Genomic DNA, 27,868 nt, shown 5'->3' on the forward strand with positions numbered 1-27,868 from the left:
GCCCGCCGCCCGGCCCTGCGCGGCTCCCCTCAATGTCACTGCTCCGCAGCGCTCCGCCCCGGCCCCGCGATTGGAGGCGGGCGGCTGGACTCTCAGGCCCGCTCGCGGCCGACCGACCCGCCCCTCGGGGCCGGCCGCCCTTCCCGCAGCTCGACGGCGACCTCCGGCCGCGCCGCCCGCCAGCTCCGGACCCCCCAAAGCAGGGCCCGCCCTGCCCCGCTTCGCCCCGCCTTTCCCGTGCGATTGGCCGCCGCCGCGCCCTCGGCCTTTCCAGTATGGCGGCGCCCAGCAGCGCGGCGAGCTGCGAGGACTTCGCCGAGTTCCAGGTAGCGGCGCTGAGGGGAGCGCGCTGCCGGGCGGCGTGAGGGGCTGTGGGCGGCTGTGGCGCTGCGCGACCGCTCGGCCGTGGTGCCCTGGGCGCCCCGGACCCCCCCGACTCCTCGTTCCGCCCTACCGCCCGCGCGCCCTTCGGTAACACTCTCACGGTGCGCGCGGAGGCTCCGGCCTTCCCGGTCGCGCAGCCGAGAGTGGGCTGAGTGCCCAGCGCTGCCCTGCCCGCCGCAGATTGGCCCTTGGGATCGGGTTCTTCGTTTAACGTGACCGGGCTGCACGGCTTCATGGAGTAAGGCTGTGTGCAGGAGCGGCACGTGTGGGAGCCCGTGGGTTATTCCGGAGTGTGGTAGCTCAGCGCGGTCTGCCGGTGCTGCTCGGTAATACCGTGAGCCCTGCCAGAGGCCTGCTTCTTCCACGGAGGGCTTTTAGGGGTTGCAGCCTGGGGCCGGCTTCCCGTTTTCTTCACCCCTGCTGTGCCTGTGGGGCTCCGGGAGCGGGCTGCAGCTGCTCTGCCGTGCCGCCTGAGGAGACAGTCGTGTAGGGAGAAGCGAGCGTGAGCCTGCTGCTGTGCAGCGCGGGGCTGGGGCTGCCTTCGTCGGGTTTTCGCTTCTTTGCATTAGCCCAGTTGTCTCCCACTGGCTTTCCTGCTAAGGAAACTGATTGTTTTGCACCAAGCACATAGAAACTGTGGCTTCCTTGTGTGTTTGTTTCCCCTCACCCCCCCCCCCCCCCCCCCCCCAATTTCTGAAGATAAACCTAAATTTCTATTAAAACACTGAATGGTGCTTTTTTTGCTGTTCAACTCTCTTGGGTAAAAAAAAAATAATGATAATTTGTATTTATTTAATACAGGAGTTGCTCAGGGTGATGAGGACAATCGATGACAGAATTGTCCATGAATTAAACACTACAATACCTACAGCCTCCTTTGTAGGGAAAGTTGATGCCAGCCAGACATGTAAAGAGCTCTACCAATCTGTAAGTGTCTGTTCCTTTAACTTCAGCTCGCTTTCTGAGATTTTATGATGTGCAGTGGCTTCTAAAGTGGAGAATCTCAGTGTCTAAGGAAAAGGCTGACTTGATAGATAGATCATGCTTTAATGTATTCATTGCTGGCATGCTTGACTTCTCTCCACAGCTAAACCACATGCACGTAGAAGCTGCCTTGCTTTAAAATCACGCTGTAGACTGGCTTATCCTGCAGTACTATTCTTTCAAAACGTACTTCCAGATGAATTGATTCTTTCTTTGAAAAATGAGTGCTAGCATAGTTTTGTGGTGCTCAAAAACACTTGTTCGTTTGTCGTCTGCATGTGTATCTTTGACTTTTACCACCAGATAGAGTTGGTAGCTACTGCTTAAAGCAGTGTTGCTTCTAACATACGGATTATAGAGACAAAGGGAGTTCTGTAGGCACAGCAATACTTCGATTCCAGAAAGTCTCTCTTAAACTTGTAACACAGTTTTTTTTTAATTTGATGTCTGACCTACTGATGACTTTCCCTCTTCTCACTTAGCTTATGGAAGCTCACACCAACCGAGAGAGAATCATCAAAAACTGCATTGCTCAGACTTCCAGTGTAGTGAAAACTCTCAGAGAAGAGAGGGAAAAGGCACAGGATGATGTAGCATTATTAAAGCAACTCAGGAAAGAGCAGACAAAGGTGAGTGGTGGAGATCTTGAGGGGTCACTTAGAAGTAAGAAGTTGTCTTCCCACGTGGAAAGATCTCCTTGGTGGAGAGAACCTGAAGGCGAGCTTGACTTCACAGAATAGAATTGTTTGAGTTGGAAGGGATTTTTAAAAGCTAATCTAGTCCAACTCCCCTGCAATGAATAGGAGTATCTACAACTCAGTCAGGTTGATGTCCACCCTGACTTCAAATGTCTCCAGGGACAGGGCATCCACTGCAACTCTGGACAACCTGTTCTAGTGCTTCACCGTCCTTATTGTAAAAAAAATATTTTTCTTGTATCCAATCTAAATCTGCCCTCTTTTAGTTTGAAACCATTTCCCCTTGTTCTACCACACCAGATACTGCTGAAGAGTCTGTCCTCTTCTTTCTTATAGCCCCCTTTAGATGCTGAAAGGCTGCCCTGAAGCCTTCTCCAGGCTGAACAGTCCCAGCTTAGGCAGTGGAACTTAGGCAGTGTTGTCCTCTGTTCTTATCGTCTGGATTTGTGAGAACCATAAGAGCAGAACAGAGCTGCTTTTATCCTGTAAATGACACATCTTCTGAGATTCCACTACCCACATGCCTAGAAATGCTTCTCCACAATGTACTCTAAACTTTGCTGACAAACACCTCCTAGTAGGACATAACTATTTACTCTCTTCTGGAGAGTATCTGTCTGGAGGTTCCTTTTGTCTTTTTGAATTCTCATGAAAAGTAGCGCAACTGCAGATTGTGGCTATGGGTGCAAAGGTATGATCACTAGAAGATAATGAAGTGTTTTTAAAGTTTCTCTCTATAGTTATGCTGCCTTAAAGCCATCCTTTTACATCATTAACCTGAAAAGCATCTTTCTTATTCATTGTATTAATCGAGGTTCCTGTCCACTTTGAGGAGCTGCCAGGAAGCTTTGAATTGCAGTTAAGCAATTTTTTGTTGTTGCTGTTGTTGGTGTTTAGTTCTGGTTGTGTGAGAGAGAGAGACTTCTGGATTTGCACAAGGGATTGTAATGTACAGAACCTCAATCTTGTAGCCTCTGGATGAAAGGTGTACTTCAACAGAGGTGGGCTAGATGGCGTATCAGAAGTTTGAAAGAGCATTTCTTTCCAGAGCAATGAAACGCTGATGCTTTTGTAACTAAAGAAGTTCCTGGAGGGATGCCTGGAACTCAAGGGTTCAGTGTCCATCAGTTGATGTTTCCAGGCATTGCATGAACTGTTTGACATATGCTTTTGGAGAAGTGCTCTGATGTGAACTCGTTTGAAGAACCAAGTGTCAGGCAAGTGGTTTTGCACTTAAAGTCTCTTACAGAGCATCCACATTACTTGTCCCTCTGTACTCAGCTTTGGTGAGGCTGCATCTGAAGTACTATGTTCTGTTTTGGCTCCCTCACTATGAGAAAGACAGGGAGGCCCTGGAGTATGTCCAGGGAAGGACAATGAAACTGATGAAGGATCTGGAAAACAGGTCTTAAGAGGAGAGGCTGAGGGAATTGGGACTGTTTAGTCAGGAGTAGAGGAGTCTCAGAACTTCTCTCTTGCTACATCTGCCTGAGAGGTTGTGGTAAGGTGGGGGTCAGCTTCTTCTTCCACGTGACTAGTGATAGGATGAGAAGGAATGGCTTCAAGTTGTGCCAAGAGAGGTTCAGTTTGGGCGTTAGGAAAAATTTCTCCAAAGGAGTGGTCTGGCACTGGAATGGGCTGCCCAGGAAGGTGATTGAGTCGCTGTCCCTGGAGGTGTTCAAGGAGCACACAGCTGTTGTACTAAGGGACATGGTTTAGTGGGGAAATGTTGCTGATAAGTGGATGGTTGGACAGGGTGATCTTGGAGGTCTTTTCCAACCTTTGGTCATTTTATGGTTCTGTGGTACTTTGGGGAAACTAGGTGCGATAGCTTAGGAATTTCTGCAAGTTCATTTGCAGTCAGTTCCTTAAATCACTTAGTTTCTGAGCTTATCGCTTAAACCAATAAGAAGGTTGCAGTGATAGCATTTAATAACTGCAGGTGATTTCAAATATTAAAAACAATCCATAATTTGTAAACATCTCAAAAATCCTTTGGTCAGGTGACCTCAAATTTAAACTTCTTTCCCATCCCCTCCCTGCTTCTCCCTTTTTCCTTTCTTCTCCAGGAGTTCAGTTTTGTTTTGTTTTTTTTTTTTCTTTTTCTTGGAACTTTGGCAATTTCTCTTGACACTACATTTCCTATTTTAAGACCACGCCTTTCAAATTTTTATTTGGTTACAGAACAGATCTATTTTACTCTTTATTATTTGTGCTTCTCTCATACTGCTAGTGGTACAAATTGGGGGACTTTATGCAAGATTACTATTTCTGGGTTACTGATTTTAAAAAAAACATCCTTGGAGCTGTGCAGGTCTAGCAACTGATTCTTTTAGTCCACTTACATAAAAATATCATTTGATTATTGTTGTTATCTTAGTTCTCTTATATGAAATTTCAAAATAGCCAACCAAGTTAATTCTGGAAGTCCCAAAAATATAGCTTAACGAGTATTAGTTTTATTGAGTAAATTAGTTGGGCTTAATGTTGGAATCTGTCTTAGAAGGAAAAAAGCCAGCAACAGAACAACCCAAGCCAAACCACCTTTATAGCCTTGCTGATTAACACTGACTGCGTTGCTGTTTGGATCTGCATCTCTAAGCAAAAGGCTGAAATGGTGGTTTTGCTTGGGCTTGGTGTCAAAGATGATTGTAAACCTATTCATGTATTCCAGTAGGGAAAACTCTTCCTTGATACACTAGGGATCTTTTCAGCAGAGGTATTACAGAGCCTAGCTACGGTCGTCTGATCACCCAACTAATGCTGTGTTATTATTTCAAACAGTTTGACATCCTATTGAGTAGGCAAAAACTCATCCAACACCTGTGTAAGCTGTACATGTCTGGATGTCCTGCTTGGAGGTTTTCTTATTTCAGATGAGATTGCTGTCTTGGTTTGCACCTGTTCATCAACTCTCTGCCTGGAACTACATATTTCAAGTTGATTAATTCTGGAGTCTAAAACTCCAACAAAAATAAATCCTAACTGTGGGCATGAATGGCAAACTCTTATATCACCTCTTCTGCTTCTGGAACTGGTGGAGGGGCCAAATTACCATAGGTCATCTGAACACAGCTGTCACATATGCTCTATGGAATTAACTAATGGGGCTGAAACAGAGATTCTTGCATTTCTGTTGGAGTGAATGAGTGCTCTAGAACTGCTTACTGTGGTATTTCAGAGCTCTTCCAACATGCGTAAACCTAGTTTGTCCCACTGTAATCAAATCTCATAGTAACTTCAGAGACTATAAATGTATGTGATCTGTTCTTGTAGACCATTTTTCGGTCAGTGCACTGACCGGCAAAGGAAGCAGAAGGGATACCTTCCTGATCTTAATCCTATATCAGGAATCTGTGATTTTCCCTAATTCTGTAGCTAGCTATCTTGTTTGACTCCAGTAATACACGTGTGGAAGACTGAGAACTCAAGGCTGCAAAGCTAACTGTAGCACTGCTATCCCTTGTGCTGAGTGCTATTCAACCGTAAGTGATTTCTGTCTGTGGAGCCACTAAGGCTGATCAGTTCGTTCTATCAAATCTTCACAGGCAATATTTAAGAATGAATTAGTAATCAGCAGTAACTTCTGCTTTCAGGGTGTCCCTTGCAGACTTCCCTAGCCTGCCCAAAGCATTGACTGAATGGAAGGACCAGGCTTTTGGGATGATTAACTTCAGTTTGCACCTGGTACTGGGTTTTTGTCACAGAGTTGCAGAGGTGGTGAGTGCTGATAGCTGCAAGGAACGTCTTGACAATAACTTCTTTCTTTGTCTGTTATTTTCTACAGTTGAAATTGATGCAGTCGGAGCTGAATGTTGAAGAAGTGGTAAATGACAGAAGCTGGAAGGTACTCAGTCATTTTAGAAAGCGATGTAGCTCTGTGCTGTGGGTTTGAGCTGTCCTGCCTGGAGCTGTGGGACAAATGCTTTATGAGGCAGGCTAACTAGGAACAATGAGGGCAGTGCTGGGGCAAGTGTTTCAGGTCAGTCGTTTCAGGGCTTTCAGTCAGATTTTAGGGCTTTTCAGGCACTGTGGAGGAAAGAAATGAGGCTGATCTGGTGGGGAAGAAGGACTGTAGAATGCTTCCCATATAGATCTCCTTCTCAGCCTTACTCAGTGGCTAGGGACTTGGTAAACTTGTCTGTGGTGGCCTGTCTGGAAAGCTTGGCTGGGCCCCTTCTAGTGCCACAGGGATGAGCTTTTCAGTCATGGCTCTGGTGCCAGTCATGCTTCTGAGCAGAGGCTGGAGGAGGATGCGGTTGTAGAAGTTAAACCTCTTTCTGACAGAGTTTCTGCAGGCTTGGATGGATGATCCTAGTGTGAAGGGCAGTCCTGCTGTTGCTTTCTGGTGTCACCTGGATTGATGGCCCCAAGTGCTCCACTCTTAATTGCAGCTTTAGGATTTTAGTTCTAGGTTTCATCAGGGTAAATGGAATGCGACTTCATGTCTTCTGTATTCTTAGAGATCATCACCATAATAGAGCTGGGTGGAAGCTAAACAAATGAATTACATGTTTTCCCACTCAGTCTCTGTACTGTTTAGAAAAGCTTATCGTGCCCTTAATTAATTAGTCATGCCCTTAAGCTTAATTAATTTTGAGCAAGCTTGAATATGACTGAGAAATACCATAACTTAAACAACACCAGTGGCAGACGTTTCATGGAAAAGCACTGGCCGTTTTATTTTGAAAGGGTGTGGGGTTGGTTGTGGGGAGAAATGCCTATTTCTCCTCCAGTGTCTCTGTTCCAAAACCCAGAGTTGGCACCAAACTTAGCACTAATACCAGTGATCTCTTGTAGCTGCATTAGGTTATTTTAGGTTATGTCATTTTGTTAGTGACAGAAGTGGCTGACTTTTCCTGGAAATGGAGAATGTTTAGTTGAAAAGTGGTGAGGTATGCACATGGTGCCTGCAAGTGTTCAGAGAAGGACTTGAAGATAAATGTCTGCCTGGGTTTTATCTCCAGCTCTACTATTACATCCCTATGAGTGCAGGCTTAGCTGAGGTTTCGTTCAGCTGTGAAAATACTCCACTGATGGAATTAGATCCAGTCAAAGCTATGGATTTAATACCATTTATTATATGGCAGTGGTTATTGGAGTGCAGGTGAGGACCTCTGCTCTTTTTTAGTATTGCAGACTTTTAGTTGTAAAATACCCTCATGGATTTACATGGATTTACATTTACAAACTGCAAATATGTGATTAGGAAACAGTTATTTTGAGATACTTATTTGGGTTGCTCTAGCAATAGTGAGATACAGAAAAGTGCTGCTTTATAGCAGTGCATGTGGTGGAGATCTGTTTGGCTGATACCAAGCAAGTAACTGACTTCCAAAACAAGACATTCACATTAATCTCTCTGCACCACGTCTATGTGAGAGTTCGTTATTGCAGTGTGTTGTATTAATACATGAAAGACAGCAAAATCAGACTTTACCAGGCAACATTAATTTTATGGTACCTTGAGTGCTTTTTCCCATATGAAAAACAATAGCAACACTTCACAGGTAGGCTACAGGAGTTAAGTGGACTGAATAACACCCTGGGGTCTGTGGGTAGATGCTCTAAAAGTAGGAGGCAGTGTTAGTAAGATTGCAATATTGATTTTCCATGAGCTTCAGAGTTGCTGTTAAATATGCTTTAAAAGATTGCATGATAGCGTGTTGGAAGCTGAAATGTTTTTGGAATGTTGTTTGATGTGAGAGAGCCTGCCTTACAGGAGTTTAGACTACATTTCCAGTACTCTTTAAGGCATCTGTGCACATAGAGTGACTTGGAGAAAAATGCTGCAATTTGCTTAGTATGAAAGTGCTTCTAATGGGAAATCTGTGTGGCTTTTAATTTCTACCGTTTCCTTATATTGATTGCCTGATCTCAGATCTTTACACACCTTTGAGAGGTGTCCACTGCATGTGGTAATTGAATGGGACAGGCCTTGCATGCATTTGGAAGAAATTACATCAGAGCTGTCATGTTTTCTCTATTATGAATGTTTGCAGTATGTATTCTGCTTCTTAAAGTACACTAAATTTGAAGTGCAGTTGAAGATTACTTCAATTGTTGCTGTAAGGCATGCTGCAAACTTCACTTTTACTGAACTAGCTGTTGGTTCTGCATGCTGAATAAGGAGACCAATTGCAGAATTGTCTAATTCTATTCTAGAATAATATATTTATGTAAAATGATGCATAACTTCCTCAAATCTATGGGCCCTTCACATTGCACGTGAAGCTGGGGGAGACTTCACAAAATTTGACATCCTAAAGATCAAAGACAATTTGTATCAGAGAAGGGCTGGGGTACCTTGGCAAAATGTGCTCTCACATGGGTGCCAAGTGTCTTAGTAACTGCCATTGCCTTGGCTTGGTGCTAGGTGGTGCTCGTGCCACTTTTCATGCACTGGTCAAAGTTTGGTGCTTAAATGGTAAATAATTAAATTATTTGATAACAGCACTGACAACTTTTTGAGCCTACATGTTATGCTTTTGATTCAGACTGGTGTGCTTGATATAGTCATACTTACTGGCCCTTGATACGGTAAGCAGACTGCTTGCTGAGTTCTGCAGCTTGAGCTAAAGTAAAGTGGTCTTCAGTCTCTAGTCCTGTGTCCCAGATTTTACCCAGAGAAGGTGCCAAAGGTAAATGAGGTGGGAGCAGTGTGCCGTTGGCATGGAATGCTGGCAACAGCACCACCTGCAGCCAAGTAACTTTAAGTATATGGACATGGCTTCCAGGAGCACTTGCACCTCCTTTTCTCCCTTATCACTATATACAACGCATTTGCTCAGTAAAGAGAAGAATGTGATGCCCAGATTGGAACGCTGCAGTGAACTTCACAGAACACAGCTGGTCAGGATCTTTTCGCTGATCGTTTCCCTCCCTCTTTAAAACCATAACAAACAAAAAAGCCTCCTACCAACCCGTGAGCCAGAAAGTTCAATGTCTTTGACGTAGACAGACCGCAAGGATGATAAGTGCCTTATCTGAGGGGGAATACTGTTAGTGCTGTGCAGTTCCCCGGCACTGAGCTGCACACTTTGGATTTAGTAAAGCTGGGGGAGAAAGCAAATGGAGACAGATGGGCTGGTAAGTGGCATTTATTGACACCATGGTGCTGGGTGCCTTGAGCTGGGTGCAGCAGGAAGGAGCAGCTACCTGAAGTAGGTCTGAAGACTCTGGACAAAGACTGATTTGCTTTTGCTCTTCTGTTTTGGTGTCTCAGGTATTTAATGAGCGTTGCCGAATTCATTACAAGCCTCCGAAGAGTCAATGATGTGAAGTACTTTCCATCAAGGTGGTCCACAATCATGAGAGCCAAACTGGAAAGAGACCTTGGGCAAGCCATACTTGGGCCTTGCAGAACCAGGATAACCCAGTCTTGCTTTATTTTGGACCTACTTAGCTGGAATCTCAAGGTTTAAGTAATTCTCCTATAATTAAGAGAAAACAACTCCTCTTTTGTACAAAATATGTGAAAAAATGAGTTTTATAGTATTAAACTAATTTTCAAATTGAATGTGAAAATGGCATCTTTCTTGAACTCTTCTCAAACTGCAGATGTCATAGAGGGGAAGACAGAGTAAAGGAAAACAAAGGAAGAAACAAAATCCCAGCTCAAAAAAGGGAGAATGAGGTTCTCTTAGAACCCATGGGCAGTAAATGATCATTGAGCATGGTGTGCTTGTGTGAGCAGTTCACAAAAATTCAAGAGAATATAAAAATTGCAGAATGATGAACTGCAGGTTCAGCACACATCAAAGCAAGAAGTTCCCAGCACTGTTTTGAACTACTGACCACCAGTGACGTTGTTTCAAAATTTGAATGTGGACACAATTTTGCCATTTCCCCCCACCCTTGCATGCAGCATCTGTGTGGTCTTTGTTACAAAGGTCTGGATTTTGCTTTTAACAAAGACTGCAGTGTTGATTAAAAACACTGTGTGTTGGAGATGAAGATACATATTTGAACAGCATTCAGGAAGCTGACAGTTAATGCTCCAGTGTCTGTATTCCATCCTTTCTTCTGAGCCCTTAAAATTAATTCTTTAGGTGAGTTTTATCCAGGAGGAGGAAATAGCAGTGTGTGCTATTGCTACTGCTGAAGCTGACTACAGTGTTGTTTTTAGAAAGCTTTAAATGCAACGTCCCTGTGGCAAGGCAGCAGTGGAAACATCATTTAACACAGGATGAATGTGAGGAAAATGAAATTGCTGCGATCATATATCTAGTTTTTACTATCTCTAGGTATCTGACTGTCAGATAACAAGCTCCACTTGGTTACCAGCTCTTCTGTTACAGACTAGTAATAGGACTTGAACAGAACCATAAAATGCAGACTCCATCTTGCAAACACTTTGGAATTCAGTTATGCCACTGAAATGGCTGTGAGCTCTCATGTCCTTAATAGTTTTGCAGATGTGGGGAGCAGGACGTAGCTGGGGGAGTATACATGGATCACAGAAATCTGGCAGAGTTCTATGCATATAATCTCTTTTATGGTCTTGTGTCCAGTAGAGACTTAGATTAGATGGTGGCCTTTGTTGTGGAGTAGCAGGGTAGTTGTGATGCCACTCATTCCCACTTTTCTTTGGGAATGAGGCAGAAATCTGCACTAATTCTTTGAGGATATGAACTCTAATGCTGAAAAACTTTTGCCCGCATCCCCTCACAAGGTACTGCAACTGCTCTAAGCAGAACTTCACTCTGGTTGCAGCTCTCATTTCACTCTTGGAGAAAAACAACCAAAGTACTTCAAGTCTAAAAGGAGAAAAAATGTTCTTCAACTATTACATTCCCATAGTAGCTTATTGATTATTAAAACAGTAGAAATCAAGTACTGTTCAGAGCTGTGGGCTGAGTTGCTAGTAACATAATTTCCATAGGAGATGCTCCACTGATCAGATAGTGAGAGCAAGTGGTTTGGATTTTGAACTTGGTTCTCTAATACTGGATCTTGTAAGGTCCTAAAATCTTTGTTCTCTTTAGGGTCTGAATTTAGAACTGCAATCCATTTAAGCCACTTGTACAATATGAACTTCTGCCAGTGTCTATGGAGGTGGCATCATAGAATCACTCAGGTTAGAAAAGAACTTAAAGATCATCGAGTCCACTCATGACCTAACCGTGCTACCCTAACTAACAACCCTCAATACTTCTGAAGAATTAATCACTGTTCTGCTGTAACCATTCATTTAAATACAGAGCCAAGAAAGTAGGTTTTAATAATCCCTTATGTGGAAAAACTTTTGAAAACCAGGAAGGCTTTTAAGTCCCAAACGCTCCTCTTGTTTATAGAGGGTTGTGCCCCTCTTGTTTACAGAGGGTTGTAATAGAAAGCTGAATTACTCTATTTGGTTTACTCTGGGCACAGAGGACTATCTTGCAGTGCATGGCAAATCATATGAATCAGAGGCTACTTGAATCTGGCTGCTGAACTTATTGGAACTAAGGTGAGTACCTGGAATTGCACATCATGCTTTGGGGTAAGGGTAAGGGGAAGGAGAAAAAGGCTTTGCTGTCTTAAAGAATCAGAATCATCTGAGTAGGGAGAGACCTTTAAAGGTCATCTAGTGCAACTCACCCGCAATGAACAGGAACACCTACAGTTACATCAGCTTGCTCAGAGCTCCGTCATGGTTGACCTTGAATGTTTCCAAGGACAGTTACCAGTTACAAGCCAGAGCAGTTCATTACAGTGATCACAGCCCCAAGCCAAGACAGAACAGAGCCAAGTGCTGATTGAGCAGTGATGTGCCTTTATTAAAAGATGAGCAAGCGAGGAAGGAAAAAGAAGAAAGAAGAGAAAAAAGGAAAGAAAAGCAAGTCACCAGGGCAGATACTGTAATGTCCTGAGGGTCCGTGTTCCTCCTCCTCCTCCTTCTGAGGTGGTTGAGGATATAGTGGGGCAAGCACCGCTGGCTGTGCAGCTGGCAATTCCTTTTATGGATACGATCCATTCCAGTTGCACCAGGAGCTATTGCCAGGCAGAGAGAGTCTGATACTACATGCTGTGTGCATACTGAGCCAGCAATTCTTCTCCCTTTGTGTGGTGGTCGTAGAGGGCCGTAGGTGGAGTAGGACCCAAGAGCACCTTAAGCAAGAGGACTTAACTGGCTTCTCCACTGTGCTTGTGCAAAACTTGTGTTTGTTCTGCAACTTTCAGAAGAGTGTTACAGTACAGTTTTTGTTCTGAGGCCTTCACAAGATATTGTTGCAGTTCTGTCTCCAGTAGCCAGTTAGTTGTAAATCCATCTCTTAACCATTGAGAGAAAGAATTCACAATGTTACAGTTCTGTATAGTGTTGTTACAGTCTGAGCCAGAAAGAAATATGTCACCTTATTCCCACAAGGGGGCTTCCAGCACCTCTCTGGGCAATCTTTTTCCAGATCTTCACTGCCCTTACGGTACAAAATTTCTTCCGTGTGTCCAATCTAAATCTCCCTTCTTTCAGTTTGAAACCATGACCTGTAACATGTAACGTGTAACATGTCCTGTCACAGCAAACCCTGGTGGAATCTGTCTCCTTCCTTCTTATGTCCTCCTTTAGATACTGAAAAGCCACTATTAAGTCACTTCAGAGCCTTCTCTTCTCCAGGCTGAACAGCCCCAGCTCTCTCAACCTGTCCTCCAGACAGATGTGGAGTACATCTGGACGCAGAACTCCAGGTGAGGTTTTACCAGCACAGAGAAGAGGAGCAGGATCACCTCACTTGACCTACTGATCACACAACGTTTGATGCAGCTCAGGATACTTTCAAAAGTGACAGGAAGTACCGTCTGCAGGAACTGGCAGAGGGTAGATTTAGACTAGATATTAGGAAGAAATTCTTTACTCTGAGGGTGTTGAGATACTGGAGCAGGTTGCCCAGTGAGGCTGTGAATGCCCCTTCCCTGGAAATGTTCAAGACCAGGCTGGATGGGACTTTGAGCAACCTAGTGTAGAGGGAGTGTCTCGCTCCAATTTGTAGGAGGGAGAGGAGGTTCTTTTTAATATCTGCATACCTTGCATGTGATTAAGAAACAACGGTTCAAATGTTGGTCTGACCAATTTGTTACAAATCTTAACCAGGGAGATGGGGAAGGGGAGGAGGGCAATAGAAAAGGTAGGAAAGAAGAAGAAAGGAGTCTTTGTAGGAAGCAAGGGGGAGACAGTCACCACCATGGATCCAGCGTGGTTCAGAGTTCAGCCATTCATCTTCAGTCGTGGTGGGTTTTGGGCGTCGTTGTTCTGTTGATGACGACAGTGACCACGGCAATGATGGCCCCTTTTCAATGGTAGTACCAACCCTTTTATAAGTCCAAAGTGGTTGAGTCAGCTCTCCTTGTAGTGGCAGCTTCTGGCTCTGGGATCTCAGCAGAAACTCCTTTGTTCCCATCTTCCGGGCCTTGCCAGCAGATAAGAGGGAGCAGGGATGCCCACTGCATCCTGTTTTCCACAGGACACGATGGTATCATTCCCCATATTTTCCATACCAAGCTAGAGCTATTTAGTCATAGGCCAGATCTTCTTAGGGTCTCATTTGTCAATTTGAGTCCTGACACTTTGTGGGCCAGTGATGGTCGAGCTGCCCCAGTATCAACTAAAAACACAACCTCTTCCCTCTCAGGTCCCACTCTCATGTTTACAAAGGGCTCCTGGTGGGACCAAATTTCTGAAAGCCCCAGATCCCCCTATTCTGAATTCAAAGCTGCTAGTAACTTTTTCTCCCTCTTCCACTCAGGGCAGTTTCTTCTTATGTGTCCTGGCTTACTGCATTTAAAACATTTCCCAGCACTCTGCTCCAACTGGGGCCTCACTCAATACCCTTGGCATCCCTCCAGGGCCCAATCTCCCTTCCATGTTCTTTTCTCCATTACTCGTTCATTTTTTTCACCACATGTTCCACTGTGGAAACCATTAACTTTGCCTTTTATTTTTCTTTCTCATCTCCCCTTCTAACATACACTTTCTGAGCCTCTCGTAAGAGCTCCTCCAGAGACTTCTCACTCCATCCTTCTATCTTCTGAAGCCTCTTTTGCACATCTGGCCACGCCTTAGTTACAGAATTAACTTTTAGGAGCCGTTGGGCTGCAGGATCCTCAGGATTCGTCCCTGAGTATTTTCTCATTCTGTCTCTAAGCCTTTCAAGAAATTCACTAGGGGATTCTTCCCTATTCTGCTGAACCTCGAATGCCATGGTAAAATTCTGGGACTTGGGTATCGCCTCCCTAATCCCGGTGATTATTATGTCCTGTAAGTCTTTCATATTTTGCTGATGTTGTGGATTATTACTGTCCCAGTTAGGGTCTTCCACTGAGTATTTTTGCTCCGCCTGTACCACCTCAGGACACCCAGCAGGGTTATCCCTTTCCCACTCTTGCATAGCTGCCCACCTAATCATACGTCTTTCCAGTAAACAATATGTCCATAATAGACATCATTTCCATCCGTGAGTAAAAATTTGGCCCCAAAAATTGATCTAATTGCTCTGCTACTCCTATAGGATCCTCAGTTAAGGATATCATTTCCTTCTTAAAATTCCTTACTTCTCAGCTAGTGAGTGGGGAATTTACATAGCCTATTTCCCCTTGTCCCAGTGGAACCTCCCATAAAGGATACATGGGGGCGTTAGTATGGTTAGTTTTAGGGAAGGGAAAATTTTCAATATCCGTTTTGTATTGTTCTAACTCTTTCCTGAGCCCAGCATACCTCCCGTCCTGTGAAATGACCCCATGTGCTTCCCCATTTTCTCTTTCTGGGTCTACAGCCATTGCCCTTGGGGCTACATTGGGGTTATATGGGGGAGGTAGATTCTTTAGAGGGTCCCATTGATTAGTTCTCTTTTCTAGTTCCTCCCCTTCCTGTTCTGGACATTTCCTTACTAGTAACAGACTGGCTTCTTGAATCCAACAAGCAGTGTAGCCTGATTCCTCCTTTGAAAAGGGGGTTTTATTCTTTACATATGAATTCAGAATCTGACACACCCAATCTTCATCAGATCCATATTCTGGCCAGAACATTGATTTTCCCTGTATACCCTGTTTTCTCCCCCTTGCCTCCCCTATTTCCCACTGGCTGGGTACTCCAGGTTCACAATCTTATCAGAAGGCAATTACGTTTGTTAATTACTTGTTAATTTATTTGTTATTTGGTGTCAGTCCTGTCATCTCCAAGATGTCTCAACACTCTCCTTGTTCATATTGATAAGGTGATTTTCTTCAGAGTCTTTGTTAAACAAAGAGTACGGAGGGGAGGTACCTGATCTTCCTCCACACCTTCTTCAGGCACTCCCTGAGGCATGTAACGAATTGTCCCTTTCAAATTGTGCAGAATACTGTTGCAATGTTGTCTTGCTCCAGTTTATAGGAAGGAGATGAGGTTCTTTTAATATCTGTATATCCGGCATGAGATTAAGACACAACGGTTGATATGTTGGTCCAACCAGTTTATTATAAATCCTAATCAGGGAAGGGAAGGAGGGCGATAGAAAAGATAGGAAAGAAGCAAGAACTGCATAAAGTGGGGATAGTCACCACCAGGATCCAGCAGCAGTCCCGTTGCACGACGTTTTGAAGGTCCACGGCAGAAGCAGCAGGGAGGGGAGCAGCAGCGTGGCCGGCTTTGGGCAGCAAACAGATAGCAGGAGACAGTCGCAGAGCCAATCCGGGAGCAAGCAGCAGCGCTCAGGTAGCAGGCCCAGGAGAGTCATGTCCCAGGAGAGCATGCGGGAATTCCGTAGTGAGGAATCTATGTCAGACACCCGTCCTCATGGTTTTCGATTCCTCTTTTATCCTACTTGTTCTCCTGCCTATGTGACATCCCTGGGCGCTTGAGCGAGAGTCATGTGAGTAACCCCTGAGATGGCCATCATCCTGAGATAAGCCCACACAAAAGAGCACTTCACAGCCATTTAGCTGCAGCTCATCTCTCTCTCCTTGCCCCGGCCTTGTCCATCTGTGTCCCCCAGACAAAGGATTTCACAACCCTTGCCCAGGATTTGTGCATCAAAGTTCTCCAGAAAAAGGATTTCACAACCTCTGCCCAGGACTTGTCTGGACTGATTCATCTGTGTCCCCAGCAAGCTTTGAGAAAATGATGTTTTACGGAATAATATCTTACAAATGTGTGTGACATATATTCTCAATGCTGGCTATACATAAGTTGTTACTAGCTTATATGTATATATATACATACATGTTACTTTACTTACATACCAAGTATGTGTTGTTGGGGAAGATTTATCTAGAGGATTAGCAATGAAAACTTATCAGAGAACCCCAATAAAGTAGAAAGGCCCCGGAAAAGAACTATTAGTTCTAATAAAGGACCCAAATGGTAGAGAGGCCAGAAAATTAACAAAATTCTTATTTTGTTCTGATGCAGAAACAACATTCAATTCCCACACTGCTGTGAAATGAAAAGGAAGAATTTTTTCTGACACTCAGTGCTGTTGTCTTCTGTAGCCCTTAGGCACTCAAGACTGGTGAAATAGCTAATCTCTTTACAGAAAGTCTTTAAGGTTATAACTTGATTATCTTGAAGCAGTGTGAGGGAGGAGGCTTTTGACTGTTGCCATAGGCTGAGACAAATCATTTCCTGGTGCTGAAGTTCAGATTTCTGTTTACAGTTAATGTATGATTTTAGAAATTTCTTGAACTCTGTGATTCTGTGATTCTGTGATTCTGTGAATTCAGGGTCAGTATCAGGAGGGGAAACCTTCTTATTTTCAGAACAACACGTTGAAAGTTGAGACTATTATTCTTGTGGTGATGCCGGCTGAATCATCAGATGGTAGATGAAGTTTTCTCTTTTCACAGCTCTTGAAATTTGGTGCAGACCATGTTTGTTCAGTCATGGTCAATCATGTCTTAATATCGAGAAACGAGACTGATCTACTCACTTGGGCGTCCCAATCATATATTTGGAGCTGGCTTCATTTCTTGTTTAAAAATAACTCATAAACACGTCTTGTTTATTCTGTTTTGTTTCTCTACCGGTACTTTTATTGACTACAATTTGTGTTTATCACTTAGAATTGCTTACACGGGACCACAGAGTAGTAGCCTACAAGCTGCAAAGCTTTTTTTCTTCCAAAGTTGAATAGTATATACTGCAAAATGCTGCACAGATTTAAGACCAGAAAGAATAGTAGCGCTGCTCTTCCAGTTAACAGCAATGCACTTTTGTGAAAAGAAATTGCAATCTCTGCAAGTGCTAGGCATACCTTGGAATTATATGTAATATCAAACATCTTTTAAACAACGGTGACACAGGGAAGCTTGTAAATGTACTGCAAAGATAGCTGTTCCTTTCAAGGCAGTGTTCTAAATACTGCTTCTTTAATCTAGAGCTTTATGAGAGGTTTAGATGAAGGTTGCTGTCAACAGTTTAGGGGCTGGTTCAGCCTGGTTCTGTGACTAGCAGGACAGAGGTGCCTGATCTTCCTCCACACCTTCTTCAGGCACTCCCTGAGGCATGTAACGAATTGTCCTTTTTATTTTCACAGGACACTCTTGCAATGTGTGTGACATATATTTTCAATGCTGGCTATACATAAGTTGTTACTATCTTATATATATATCCTTTAATTCTCTATTCTTATAATTTACTCCATCTACCTAATCTCTACATATATATATATATATACACACACAAATTTACTTATACACTGAGTATGTGTTGTTGGGGAAGATTTATCTAGGGGATTAGCAATGAAAACTTATCAGAGAACCCCAATAAAGTAGAAAGGCCCCTGAAAAGAACTATTAGTTCTAATAAAGGACCCAAATGGTAGAGAGGCCAGAAAATTAACAAAATTCTTATTTTGTTCTGATGCAGAAACAACATTCAATTCCCACACCCTGGAGATGTTCAAGGAACGTGTAGATGTTGTACTAAGAACATGGCTTAGTGAGCAGTATTGTTAGTGAGTGCACTGTTGGACTGGATAACCTTGGAAGCCTTTTCCAACTATAATAATTCTATAATTCTATGATCATTGTTAATGTTGACTTCCTTCCATTCTGCACGACTCTATGTTTGAGAGAAAAAAAAAGTTCTCATGCCCTGAAGCCAAAACCAACAAGCCCATAAACGTAAAATCCAATGAGTGATTTATACACAACATCAATGTATTTAGTACCTCTCCTAGAGTCTACCTGAGACTGTGACTTAACTTTGTACTTGATGCATTTCTTGCTAATCAGAAGCAAGAGGAAGAATGTTGCCCTGGATACTGTGCCACCATCTCTTTCCAAGGGAGTTAGTGAGATCTGCATCCTAGTGAATGAAGAAATTTGTAAAGTGGCCTTGTTTAGCACTGACGCTGCTTAGTTATTGAATGTATTCTGTGGCTTCTGACCTCAGTAAGGTGAACTAGCTCTTCCAGTTAGCTCGTCTGCCTTTCTCTGGAAGTGTAGTGAAAACTCATCAGTGTTTGAGTGAATCAGCTGTGTGTTATGCAAAAGAATGAGGTTGAACTCATTGGCTTGAGTTATCATGTACTCCACAAAATGTGCTATGAGTATTTCATCTGGGGTGGTGAATTCAGAGGAAATGGCAGGCTTCCAGCTTGAGCACTTGTTCCCAAAAACTGGGAATATATTTCGGAAAGATGTTGTACCAGGAGAACTATTTTTCCTCATATGGCTTTTATTGAGTCACATAATGCTGCTGTGTTTGGGAAATCCTACAACATCTTTATCTGTAACATGCTCCTATCTCATTCTGTATATCCCTGAATTTAGTCCCCTGTCAGCCCCAGTTTCTCAATCTCAAGTTATTTGTACCAAGAATAAACCTTGAGGCTAGATATGAAGTGCATGTTTGCAGTGTGTTGCGTCACTTGTTATCTGTGAGGAGGTCAGTTTTCGAGAAAAGTGTAAATGGTACAACATATTGAATTACTTCCATGATTTTCTGAATGCAACCATATGTTCTGTAGGAAAGGTAATGGAATTAAATAGTTTGTGGTACTTACCTGAGCCTAGGATTATTTTTTTTCCCCTTCCGTCTCTGACCACGCAGCTTCCTGATCAAGCAGAAGGAAGTAAAGTCACTGCACAGAAAACAAAATCTGCCTATTTAGAAGGCTATTGAGATCCTAGAATCCTAGAATCACAGAACAGTTTGGGTTGGAAGGAACCTTCAAGTTCACCCAATTCCAAGCCACTGGCTGCAGGCAGGGTTGCCACCCACCATTTCAGGCTGCCCAAGGCTCCATCCAACCTGGATGGGGCATCCACAGCTCTTTGGGCAGCCTGTGCCTCATCGCACTTTGAATGAATTCCTTCCTAACATCTAAAATAAATTTCCCCTCTTTTAGTTTAAAGCCATTCCCCTTGTCCTGTCACTGTCTGCCTGTGCAAATAGTTGGTCTCCCTTCTGGCTGTTAGTTTCCTTCAGGTACCGGAAGGCTGCAAAGAGGTCTCCCCCAGAGCCTTCTCTTCTCCAGTCTGAATAAGCCCAGCTCCCTCAGACTTTCTTCATAGGAGAGATGATGCAGCCATCTGATGATCTTTGTGTCCCTTCTCAGGAGTCGATCCAGCAGCTGCACATCTCTCTTATGCAGGGGGCCCCAGGCCTGGAGGTATTACTCCAGATGGGGCCTCACAATGGCAAAGTAGAGGGGGACAGTCACCTACTTCTCCCTGCTGGCCGCTTTTGTGCAGCTCAGGATGCAGTTGGCCTTCTGGACTGCCAGCACACACTGCAGGGTCATGTCCAGCTTTTCATCCTCCAGTATCCCCATGCCCTTCTCTGCAGAGCTGTTCCCAATGAGTTCTTCTGCCAGTCTTTACATGCCTGAGGTTGCCTTGACTCAAGTGCAACAACTCACATTTGGCCTTGGTGAATATCGTTAGGTGTTCATGTGCCCACTCCTCGAGCCTGTCCAGGTCCCTCTGGATGTCATCTGTCTTGTCCCACACAGTAGGTTTCGAGGGAGGTGAATCCTTTTCTGTCTCCTGAGTCACACCTCTTCTAGTCAGCAGGGGTCTGCAAGTCATCCTAGACTCAGAGGAATAACACACATCAACTTATTGAAATCTTTTTTAACAACAACTAATGCTCTCAGAGGTAACATTGGCTAATTTGCTAATTATGATTAATAGGAGTTACAGGTAAGAAATTATTAGGCAATGGCTACTGCACAGAGTGAAAGAGTAAAAGAAGATAAAGAGAAAAGATTAAAAAAAATGAGGAAAGAGACAGACAGACAGATACACAGAGCAAAGTGGTTCACTACTCCTTGATCCAGCTATGTCTTAGTGTCAGGTGCTGATCTCCACTAGTAGTGGGTCATCCACAGATTGTGTTGGTCAGCTGATGACTAATGACGACAGTACAAACTCTTACTTATAGTCCAAAGAGCCGAGGCTGCTCTTCTGCAGTGATGGCTCCTGGCTTCAGGATCTCAGCAGAAACTCCCTTGTTACTGTCTTCTAGGCCTTGCAAATTTAAGTCAGCAGGTAGAGGAAGAAGGGAAAAGCCAGCTTCTATTTTGCCTTCATGAGATACAGTAGTATCATCTCCAAATCTCTTGTATCAGCTGGTTTCATTTGCTCTCAGGACAAATCTTCAGCCAATAAACACTCCTGGGCCTTCCCCTTCAAAGGCAAACAAGTCCAAAGAAATGCTTTCAAATGTAGAACTGTCCACAAAGTGATGCTGATTGCCAAATGCTGATTTGAGACATTCCTTACCTGTCTCAGACAACATCCCTTCCTTCTATTGTGTCAACTGCACCACTCTGCTTGGTGTCATCAGCAGGCTTGCTGAGTGAACTCAATCCCATCATGATACAATTTCAATGGGACTTGTGCTAAGGAAGTTTCTGAATGTTTTCTGCTGATCTTGGATGGTGTTGGGAAATACTAGGTGTGACTTTGATCAACTTCCTGAGTGCATGGGATAGTCACCTGCATGTGGGTGGAGAGGCAAGAGCTTCTGGTTTCAGCCCAAACCAACTATCTTAAATTATGGGGGATGGAGACACTCATTTACTCTTTTTTTATTGATGTGGAAACATTATGCACATAAAATCTGAAAGTGTTCTTTACATTTAGTATGGGTATAATTGCAGCTTTACATGGCTTTTGCCTCTATTTTCCCCATTTCTCTCCCCCTCTTGTTCAGTAATGGTAAGCTCCATATGTTAAACGTCATATGATTCAATGACACATGTGTATGTATTTATAGGAGGTGCCTAGTTACTCTTCTCAGACTTCACTGGACATCCCTTCTCAGAACCATTGTACATCTCAAAGAAGTTTCCTGCCACCATGATGACTGGAGGCTTGTCTGACCCTAAACCTGCTACTCCAGAGGTCCAGCATATTGCTGACCAGGTGAGTTGAATCCTGCCTGAATTCCGTGATGAATTCTGTGTAAAGGGCTGAATCTTGAATCTTGTGTGAAGCTAGAAAGACCAAGTGGTGATACTGAGTGTTTAAACTGAAGAAGCTGAAAATGGGGATCTCTGTGATTGCCAGTGCGTATTTTCTCAGCATTTTGGAGAGGCACTGTGCCAACAAGATGAAGCCAAATCACTTTTCTTTCTTTGTCTGTGGATAGGCATAGTGGTGGCTACCTTTAGTTACTTCTTGCATATAGGTAGAAGATCAATCTACCATGTCAGCACTGAGGTATTTGAAGGGAGAAAATTCCTCACATCATTGATAACCTGCAGATCCCGTTATGCGCTGTGGTGTAGCAACTCTTAAAATGCTATAAGGTGCATCCCAAGGAGCTGGAGAGGGACAAAAAGGTACAACAAAGCTCCTTTCATGACACCTGCCAGGTGATTCCAGCAGTCACCTTCACCCTCACAGTTCTGAGGGATGAGTTCTTCCCTCTGACAGCTGCCCACAGTGTAACTTAAGCCCTCCTTGAGGAAATGCATGTAAGAAGCAGAGGGGCTGAAGATGCTGGCTGACAGTGCTGCACACTGCTGCGTGTGCAGGGCTCCAGCTCCCTTTTTTGAGGTGCCTTAGGGGATGGTGTTTGTACTGGCACTGCTCTGTGTTTCCTGCAAGCTTGCAGGCTGTGAGCAAGCAATGAAGGAGCCAGAGTAGGAGAGCTGGGCTGTGTATGGGGCAAGGCATAGCCAGCAGGAGATCCTGCCAATAGGCTGTGTAGGCTGGACATATAAGTGGGGAAGGGTTGGAGAATGAAGGAAGGAGATAGTGGGTAATGCAGACAGGCTGGTCAGTGGGGAGGTCATTTACTACAAAACAGAAAGGGAAAGGGTTATCCAAAATTGTTTGGGAATATGAATTGAATTGTTTAGGAGCTGTAGCTGTATTCCTTCTATGTAGAACACTGTAACAACTGTAAAGAATAATACGAATAATATGGTGCTCTGCTACTCTCAGTATCTTTGGGAAAATGAAAATGAATTATTCTTCACCATTTATTTTCTACAAGGTGAATTTCTGCCTTGTGCTGAGAGCGGGAAAGAGAAGTCTCCGTGGTCCTCCCAGTGGCCCTGATCCTCCCCCTGCAACCTTTTCACTGGCTCTGTTCCTTTGCAGAACCTCACACACTGCTGCAAAGCCCCTCTTGAGGTTTTATAGGAAAAATACTGAGAAGGCATGAGTTGTGTTTGGGCAGCCCTGCTGTGCTCCCAGCTGGATAAACGTCACCCTTTAATAATGTCATTCTGTATGGTTTTATGCTCTGCTAAGAGTGGGAGCAATTGGTATGATTTGAATGCAGTTATGAAAAGTGTCTACAAACTGTGATATGTTCAGGACCTGTCAGCTCTTGGGATTATGTGGTTATGTACTTGCACCTTTGCCTTCTCTGTAGCCTAATCCTTAGCAAGCTGGGGGATGTTGTTTGTTCAGTCTCCTTGTTTTATAGCTGTTGCCTAAAACTGAGGAAAACTGAGGAATGTTTGGGGTTTAAGCAGTTGTTAGATAAGGGTTTAGAAGCAGCTTTTTTTCCATTTGAGGATTAAGAAGCTGCCTGTCTGTGTGCCTGGTTTTACGGAAGGCTGTGACAAATGAGGAAATAGTGGTCAGAGTTCGTGAGACATCCTAAGTCTGGAGAGGAGCAACACTGATGTTTTTTTCTACAGAGGCAGGAACCAAGGGTACCAAAAACACCACAATTAACTTCTGCCCCTAGCAGCCCCCAAACCCACCTGGCTGGAACGGGACTGGAAATTTTCCTGTTTTCTGTACTCAGCAGCTCCTGAGCTGGAAGTATAACTGTCTGCTGTCTGGGACAGAAGCCACATGGAGAAGCCTCATTAGTGTGCAAGAGGAGCAGATGGCTCTGAGCAGTTACTTGAATTAGAGTAAGAGGTTATGAGAAACCTGCATATGATTAATGGAAGTTATTGGTAGAAACGTTCAGATGAGGGACATGGTTTAGTGAGAAATATTGGTGATAGGTGGGTATCTGGACTAGAAGATCTTGGAGGTCTTTTCCAACCTTGGTTGGAATGGAACTTGATTATTCCAAAGCTACATTATCTGCAGCTGCTGTGTAGCAAATGGCTCATGATGTTTACACAGGTCTGGCACTGACCTGTGGCAGGATACAGTTTATCTGGACAGCTTGTAGGGAAAAATCTATGAGGAAGACTAATTGTAGATGAGATGTTAAAGAGTGCTGGAGGTAATATTTAAAGTAGGAAAAAGAGCTGAAGACTGGGATGTACACTGAGTTATTTTGGTGGTTCAGAGTTTATTTCATTACGGGTGTATGCTTGGAAAGCTGAAAATTTGGAGTGGTTGTCAGGAAGGAAAAGCTAAAATATGAACCTACCAACCATTTTTTCCCTTTCTTTTTACAGGTGAAGCCACAATTAGAAAGCAGGGAGAATGAGATCTATAACATCTTTACAGCCATAATATACCGGACTCAAGTGGTTGCTGGAATCAACTACTTCATTAAGGTTTGTACATATGATACTTTGTAGTTAAACACTGTTTAACTATTTTGTAGTTAAACAGTGTAGGTGACTTGCTTCCATTTCTTGCCACCATGCAAATATAGAAATTCCTCTTATGTGACTAATGGAGTTAGGAGTATCTCCATATGTTTATAAAGTACTTCTGTCACCACCATACAACAGGAATATAAAAACTTAAAAAGCATGCACAGCTTCTTCAGATGTGAATGATAACTTCTTGCAGGATCATCTCAGAGACTATGGATTGCCTCATCAGCTCAAATTATCTCTACCAGCCAGAACTCTGCTCCTTTTCTTTTCAAGGCAATACAGGGGCTTTCCTATTGCCTTTCCGTTCCCTGGTAGTGATTATTTCAATTAATTCCAGGTCAGCCGGAGGATCTGATGGAGAAATATTATTTTAATGTAATGCAAGCATCCCAGATTCTGCTGACAAGGGCTGCATGCAGGCATGTGTCCATGCTTTAGTTCTGTGTCATCTATTGCAGAGGTACAGCCTGCATGCTAGTTCTTGCTTTATTTAAAAAACAAAAACAGTAACAAAAGACAATAAAACAACAAAAAAAATTCAACAACCAAATCAACAAAAAAGCCAACACTTTCATTTGTGAAAGAATGCTTCACTTGGAGTCCTCTGATAGTGTGATTCATTCTCTTCTGGAAAAGCTTACCCATGGATTTGAGCAGCTTTTTCAGAAGTAGCATGTAAGAAGTTAAAGAGCGTAGTTTGCAACCAGAATGGAAGGCAGGAAAACATTGCTAAGAGGAGGCTGGCTTTCTGTAAGTAGAGCAAACACTGCATCTGTGTGTGGCTGTGTGTCAGCCACTTGACGTGCTCCCTTGACGTGAAGAGAATTGGCAGTTGGGGTTTGGGGGGCAGTGCTTCTGCAGAGACGCAAGCATTTGCTCTCATGTTATTTGATCCGTGGAAGGACAGACACTGCCAAACTCTCCTTAAAATATCTTCTCACAGTTAGTTCTACATTCTCTGGGCACTGGGGAATTGTCATATTATATGGCTAATCTGAGCTTTGCTTAAGTGAATGTTTATCCTTGTCTTGCTCCTGTGAGATGAGCCTTCATTTTTTTGGGCAAAGTGCTGAGGAAGAGTAACAATTCACAGAAAGCTGTGGTAAAGCTAGAAGTCATGTGTGGTTGCATTTCTTCCCTCAGCGCTGTCTTATTGCTGACTTAGGCAATCACATTTAAGTACTTGCCTTGGTTCCATGCTAAGCCTCATGACCAAGCTGCTCTTAGTATTGACTGGCATGAGCTCTGTCACAAGAGCCATTCTTTGCAATACTTTGGAATTTTTCACATTACAAATATTTTACCAACAGACTTACAGCTGAGATGTAATCCAGACCAAGACATAGTGCCATGCTGTTGTCACCAGAAAGCATGTGAAAACTGCAAGTCACACGAACCTGTTAAAGCCAAAGGCATTGAAATTTTCTTTCATACTGTGGACCTCTGTAAGATTTAAGCACCTGTTGTACTTGGCTCAGCACAGACGAAATAATGCACAACTTTGTAGGAAATCTTTGTAAGGACTTTTCTGGAGGGAAAGGCAAGTTTATTAAAAAAAAATAAATTCATAAACTCGTGGTCATTCCTGCAAGCACAAATACATGTCCCGTTGCCTGGCCAGGCACCAATGTGTTTGGAGTGATTCTGAAGACAAGAGATTTGGCTTTCAATTGTCACTGCTTCTCTACAGTGTTCCTTAGAACCATGTGCTGGTTTTGGATAGTTCTTTCTGTATCTTGTAGGAACTCTCTGGGTCTTGTCCCCACTCTGAGTCATTAGGATTTGCTTGTTGGCTTTTGTCTACTGATCCAAGAACTCTGAGAAGTTTCAAGCTGATGGACTGAGTGGAATCTTGATGAGCTAAATAGATAGGATGCCATCAAAACATATTTCCTATTATTCCTTTGGGTGCTTCCAAACCTGGGCAGTCCTCATTTTCCATTAACATGAATCTGAAGTTTTTATAATGGTTTATTACAGTCTCTATTACATAGAAACATAGTTTCTATCATGATTTACAGCCCAGACTTGATTAAGAATTGTTTAAGTGGAATTGAAGATATGCCTAAAATTAAGCTCTGACAGAACATATTCTTGAGTATACACACTTTAATTATTCACATGATCTTCACTCTCCTGCTGTTCTTGTTTCCAGGTCCAAAATTCTGATAATGGGTACGTCCACTTAAAAATATTTCAAGCCCTTCCTCAGGAGAACCAAGGTCCCAGCCTTACCGATTATCAGACTGGCAAAACCAGAGATGATCCTTTGGTCTACTTCTGAGGGTGGTGAGGAATGGTTCCTCACTTCTGCAAGTCACATGTGGATTCTGCCTGTTGGCAAAGGCATGAGAATAAAATACACTTGAAAGCTGTTCATCTAGCATGTGCCATGTCTAGATCCTCTGCCTGGCTAAAGCTTCAGTGGGCTCTGAAGTACTAGTCACACCTGCTTCTGCCACCTACACTACTGTAGCTCCGAGTCAGTGTACACTACACCTCTTTCAGCTCTTCTTTCCAAGTACTGTCAAGACAAGCTCTGAATACAAAGCTCAGGCTGTTGTGAGAGTACTTTTGAGTGAAACAGGCCACATACTTCTTGGGTTTGCTTTAAGTGCATTAATTACAATCTATTGGCTGATCTTCAGCAGCTGTGTGAGATAAATGTATTTCTAGGGGAGGAACTGAGAAGTCAAACTCTAAAACAGGACATGTGCCCATCTCTAAAAGCAGTTTGGCTGTTTGGGGTGGAGATGAGGAAGGGGTGGAACTACGCAAAGGAGTGGGAGAAGCTGCAGCAGAAACAGCTCAATCCGTGTTCAGGCCCTGGAGTAGGGAGTGACCCTGATGACTGGGCATGTATGGAGTTCACTCTTTTTTGTAGCACCAGCCACCTGCAGTGACAAGTCTTCAGTTAAGACTTCTGTGGGAACAAAGATAGCGGGCAACCCTGAAGCACCACAACCTTATTTTCCTGCTGGTAGCTGCTGAGGCAGGTTTTCTGGAGTTACCTGCCATGCAACTCTGAGCTGGTACTCAGGGGTGAGGCATCAAATCAAATGCTTTAAGTCCATGAAGTGTGAAGACAATCTGTAGATTCCTGTGCCTTTGGGATTACTGCCTAATATTTTCCATGAGCTGAATCTAGCTGTCAGATGTCTTTAAAATGCTGTAAATCTGTCTTTATCAGCACTAGCTGTCCTCTCAGAAGAGCATTTGGCAAAAATATTTAGCTTTTTGAACCACTAATTTATAAGTTTACCAACAACAAAAAAAACCTATGTCTCCAGAACTACTTCATTTTAGCAAAACAGGAACTGTGTTACAATGCAGATGTAGTCTTTGTATGTTTAACACTGGGGGTGGGGACTCTTCTGGCAAATATGAGTAAAAGTACATATCTGGAGAAAGTAGTTAAGGGATCTGTTAAGGCCTCCCTTAATAATCAGGAAGCAGAACATGCTCTGTGTTAGTAATGCTACCTACACTGTATGTAAGAAGCACAGTAATACACATGTAAGTTCACCATGCCCTCTATTCTCAAAACTGTGGGGAGTTTCTAGGAGCAAGAACACACTATAGGACCAAGAACATACAGCAGTGTAATATAACAGTGGGCTGGTACCCCTCAGTTCAGAATGCAGCAACATCTCTCCCCTCCCCAGTTCATTATACAAGGCACGTGTCAAAACTTCCAATGCACAGCCTTCCCCTTCCAGGGGGGAAAGTCTTCCTTTCTGCAGATTCTCCTGTTAGTCAGGGACTTCCTTGCTGTGTTCCATGTCCCTCTCCAAATTAAAGTATTTTTAATTAAAACATAAAAACAAATGTAAACATAAGGACATCTGGAATATGAAAAAAGCTTAT

At 43.5% G+C, this 27,868-nt stretch overlaps 2 protein-coding genes across 3 annotated transcripts; both read left to right on the forward strand.

Annotated features, from left to right (window-relative positions):
- Window positions 1–263: 263 nt before the first annotated feature.
- Window positions 264–9,342, forward strand: MIX23 (mitochondrial matrix import factor 23; the record flags this gene model as incomplete). 2 transcript variants are annotated; one of them, XM_079549234.1, is made up of 5 exons in its annotated part: window positions 276–326; window positions 1,186–1,311; window positions 1,851–1,997; window positions 5,854–5,913; window positions 9,292–9,342. In XM_079549234.1, 5 exons carry the CDS (start codon window positions 276–278, stop codon window positions 9,340–9,342), a joined length of 435 nt encoding a protein of 144 aa, XP_079405360.1. The 2 variants fall into 2 exon arrangements, with proteins under 2 accessions (XP_079405361.1, XP_079405360.1); XM_079549235.1 differs by lacking the exon at window positions 5,854–5,913 and having other exon boundaries at window positions 264–326.
- An 11,957-nt stretch (window positions 9,343–21,299) lies between these two features.
- LOC306957801 (cystatin-A-like) lies at window positions 21,300–26,285 on the forward strand (the record flags this gene model as incomplete). The annotated part of the gene is made up of 3 exons (XM_079549115.1): window positions 21,300–21,395; window positions 23,852–23,953; window positions 26,157–26,285. Exons 1-3 carry the CDS (start codon window positions 21,330–21,332, stop codon window positions 26,283–26,285), a joined length of 297 nt encoding a protein of 98 aa, XP_079405241.1. The 5' UTR covers window positions 21,300–21,329.
- Window positions 26,286–27,868: the final 1,583 nt, after the last annotated feature.

The sequence above is a fragment of the Tetrao urogallus genome (assembly GCF_951394365.1).
Source record: "Tetrao urogallus genome assembly, chromosome: 1".
Taxonomy (NCBI): Eukaryota; Metazoa; Chordata; class Aves; order Galliformes; family Phasianidae; genus Tetrao; species Tetrao urogallus.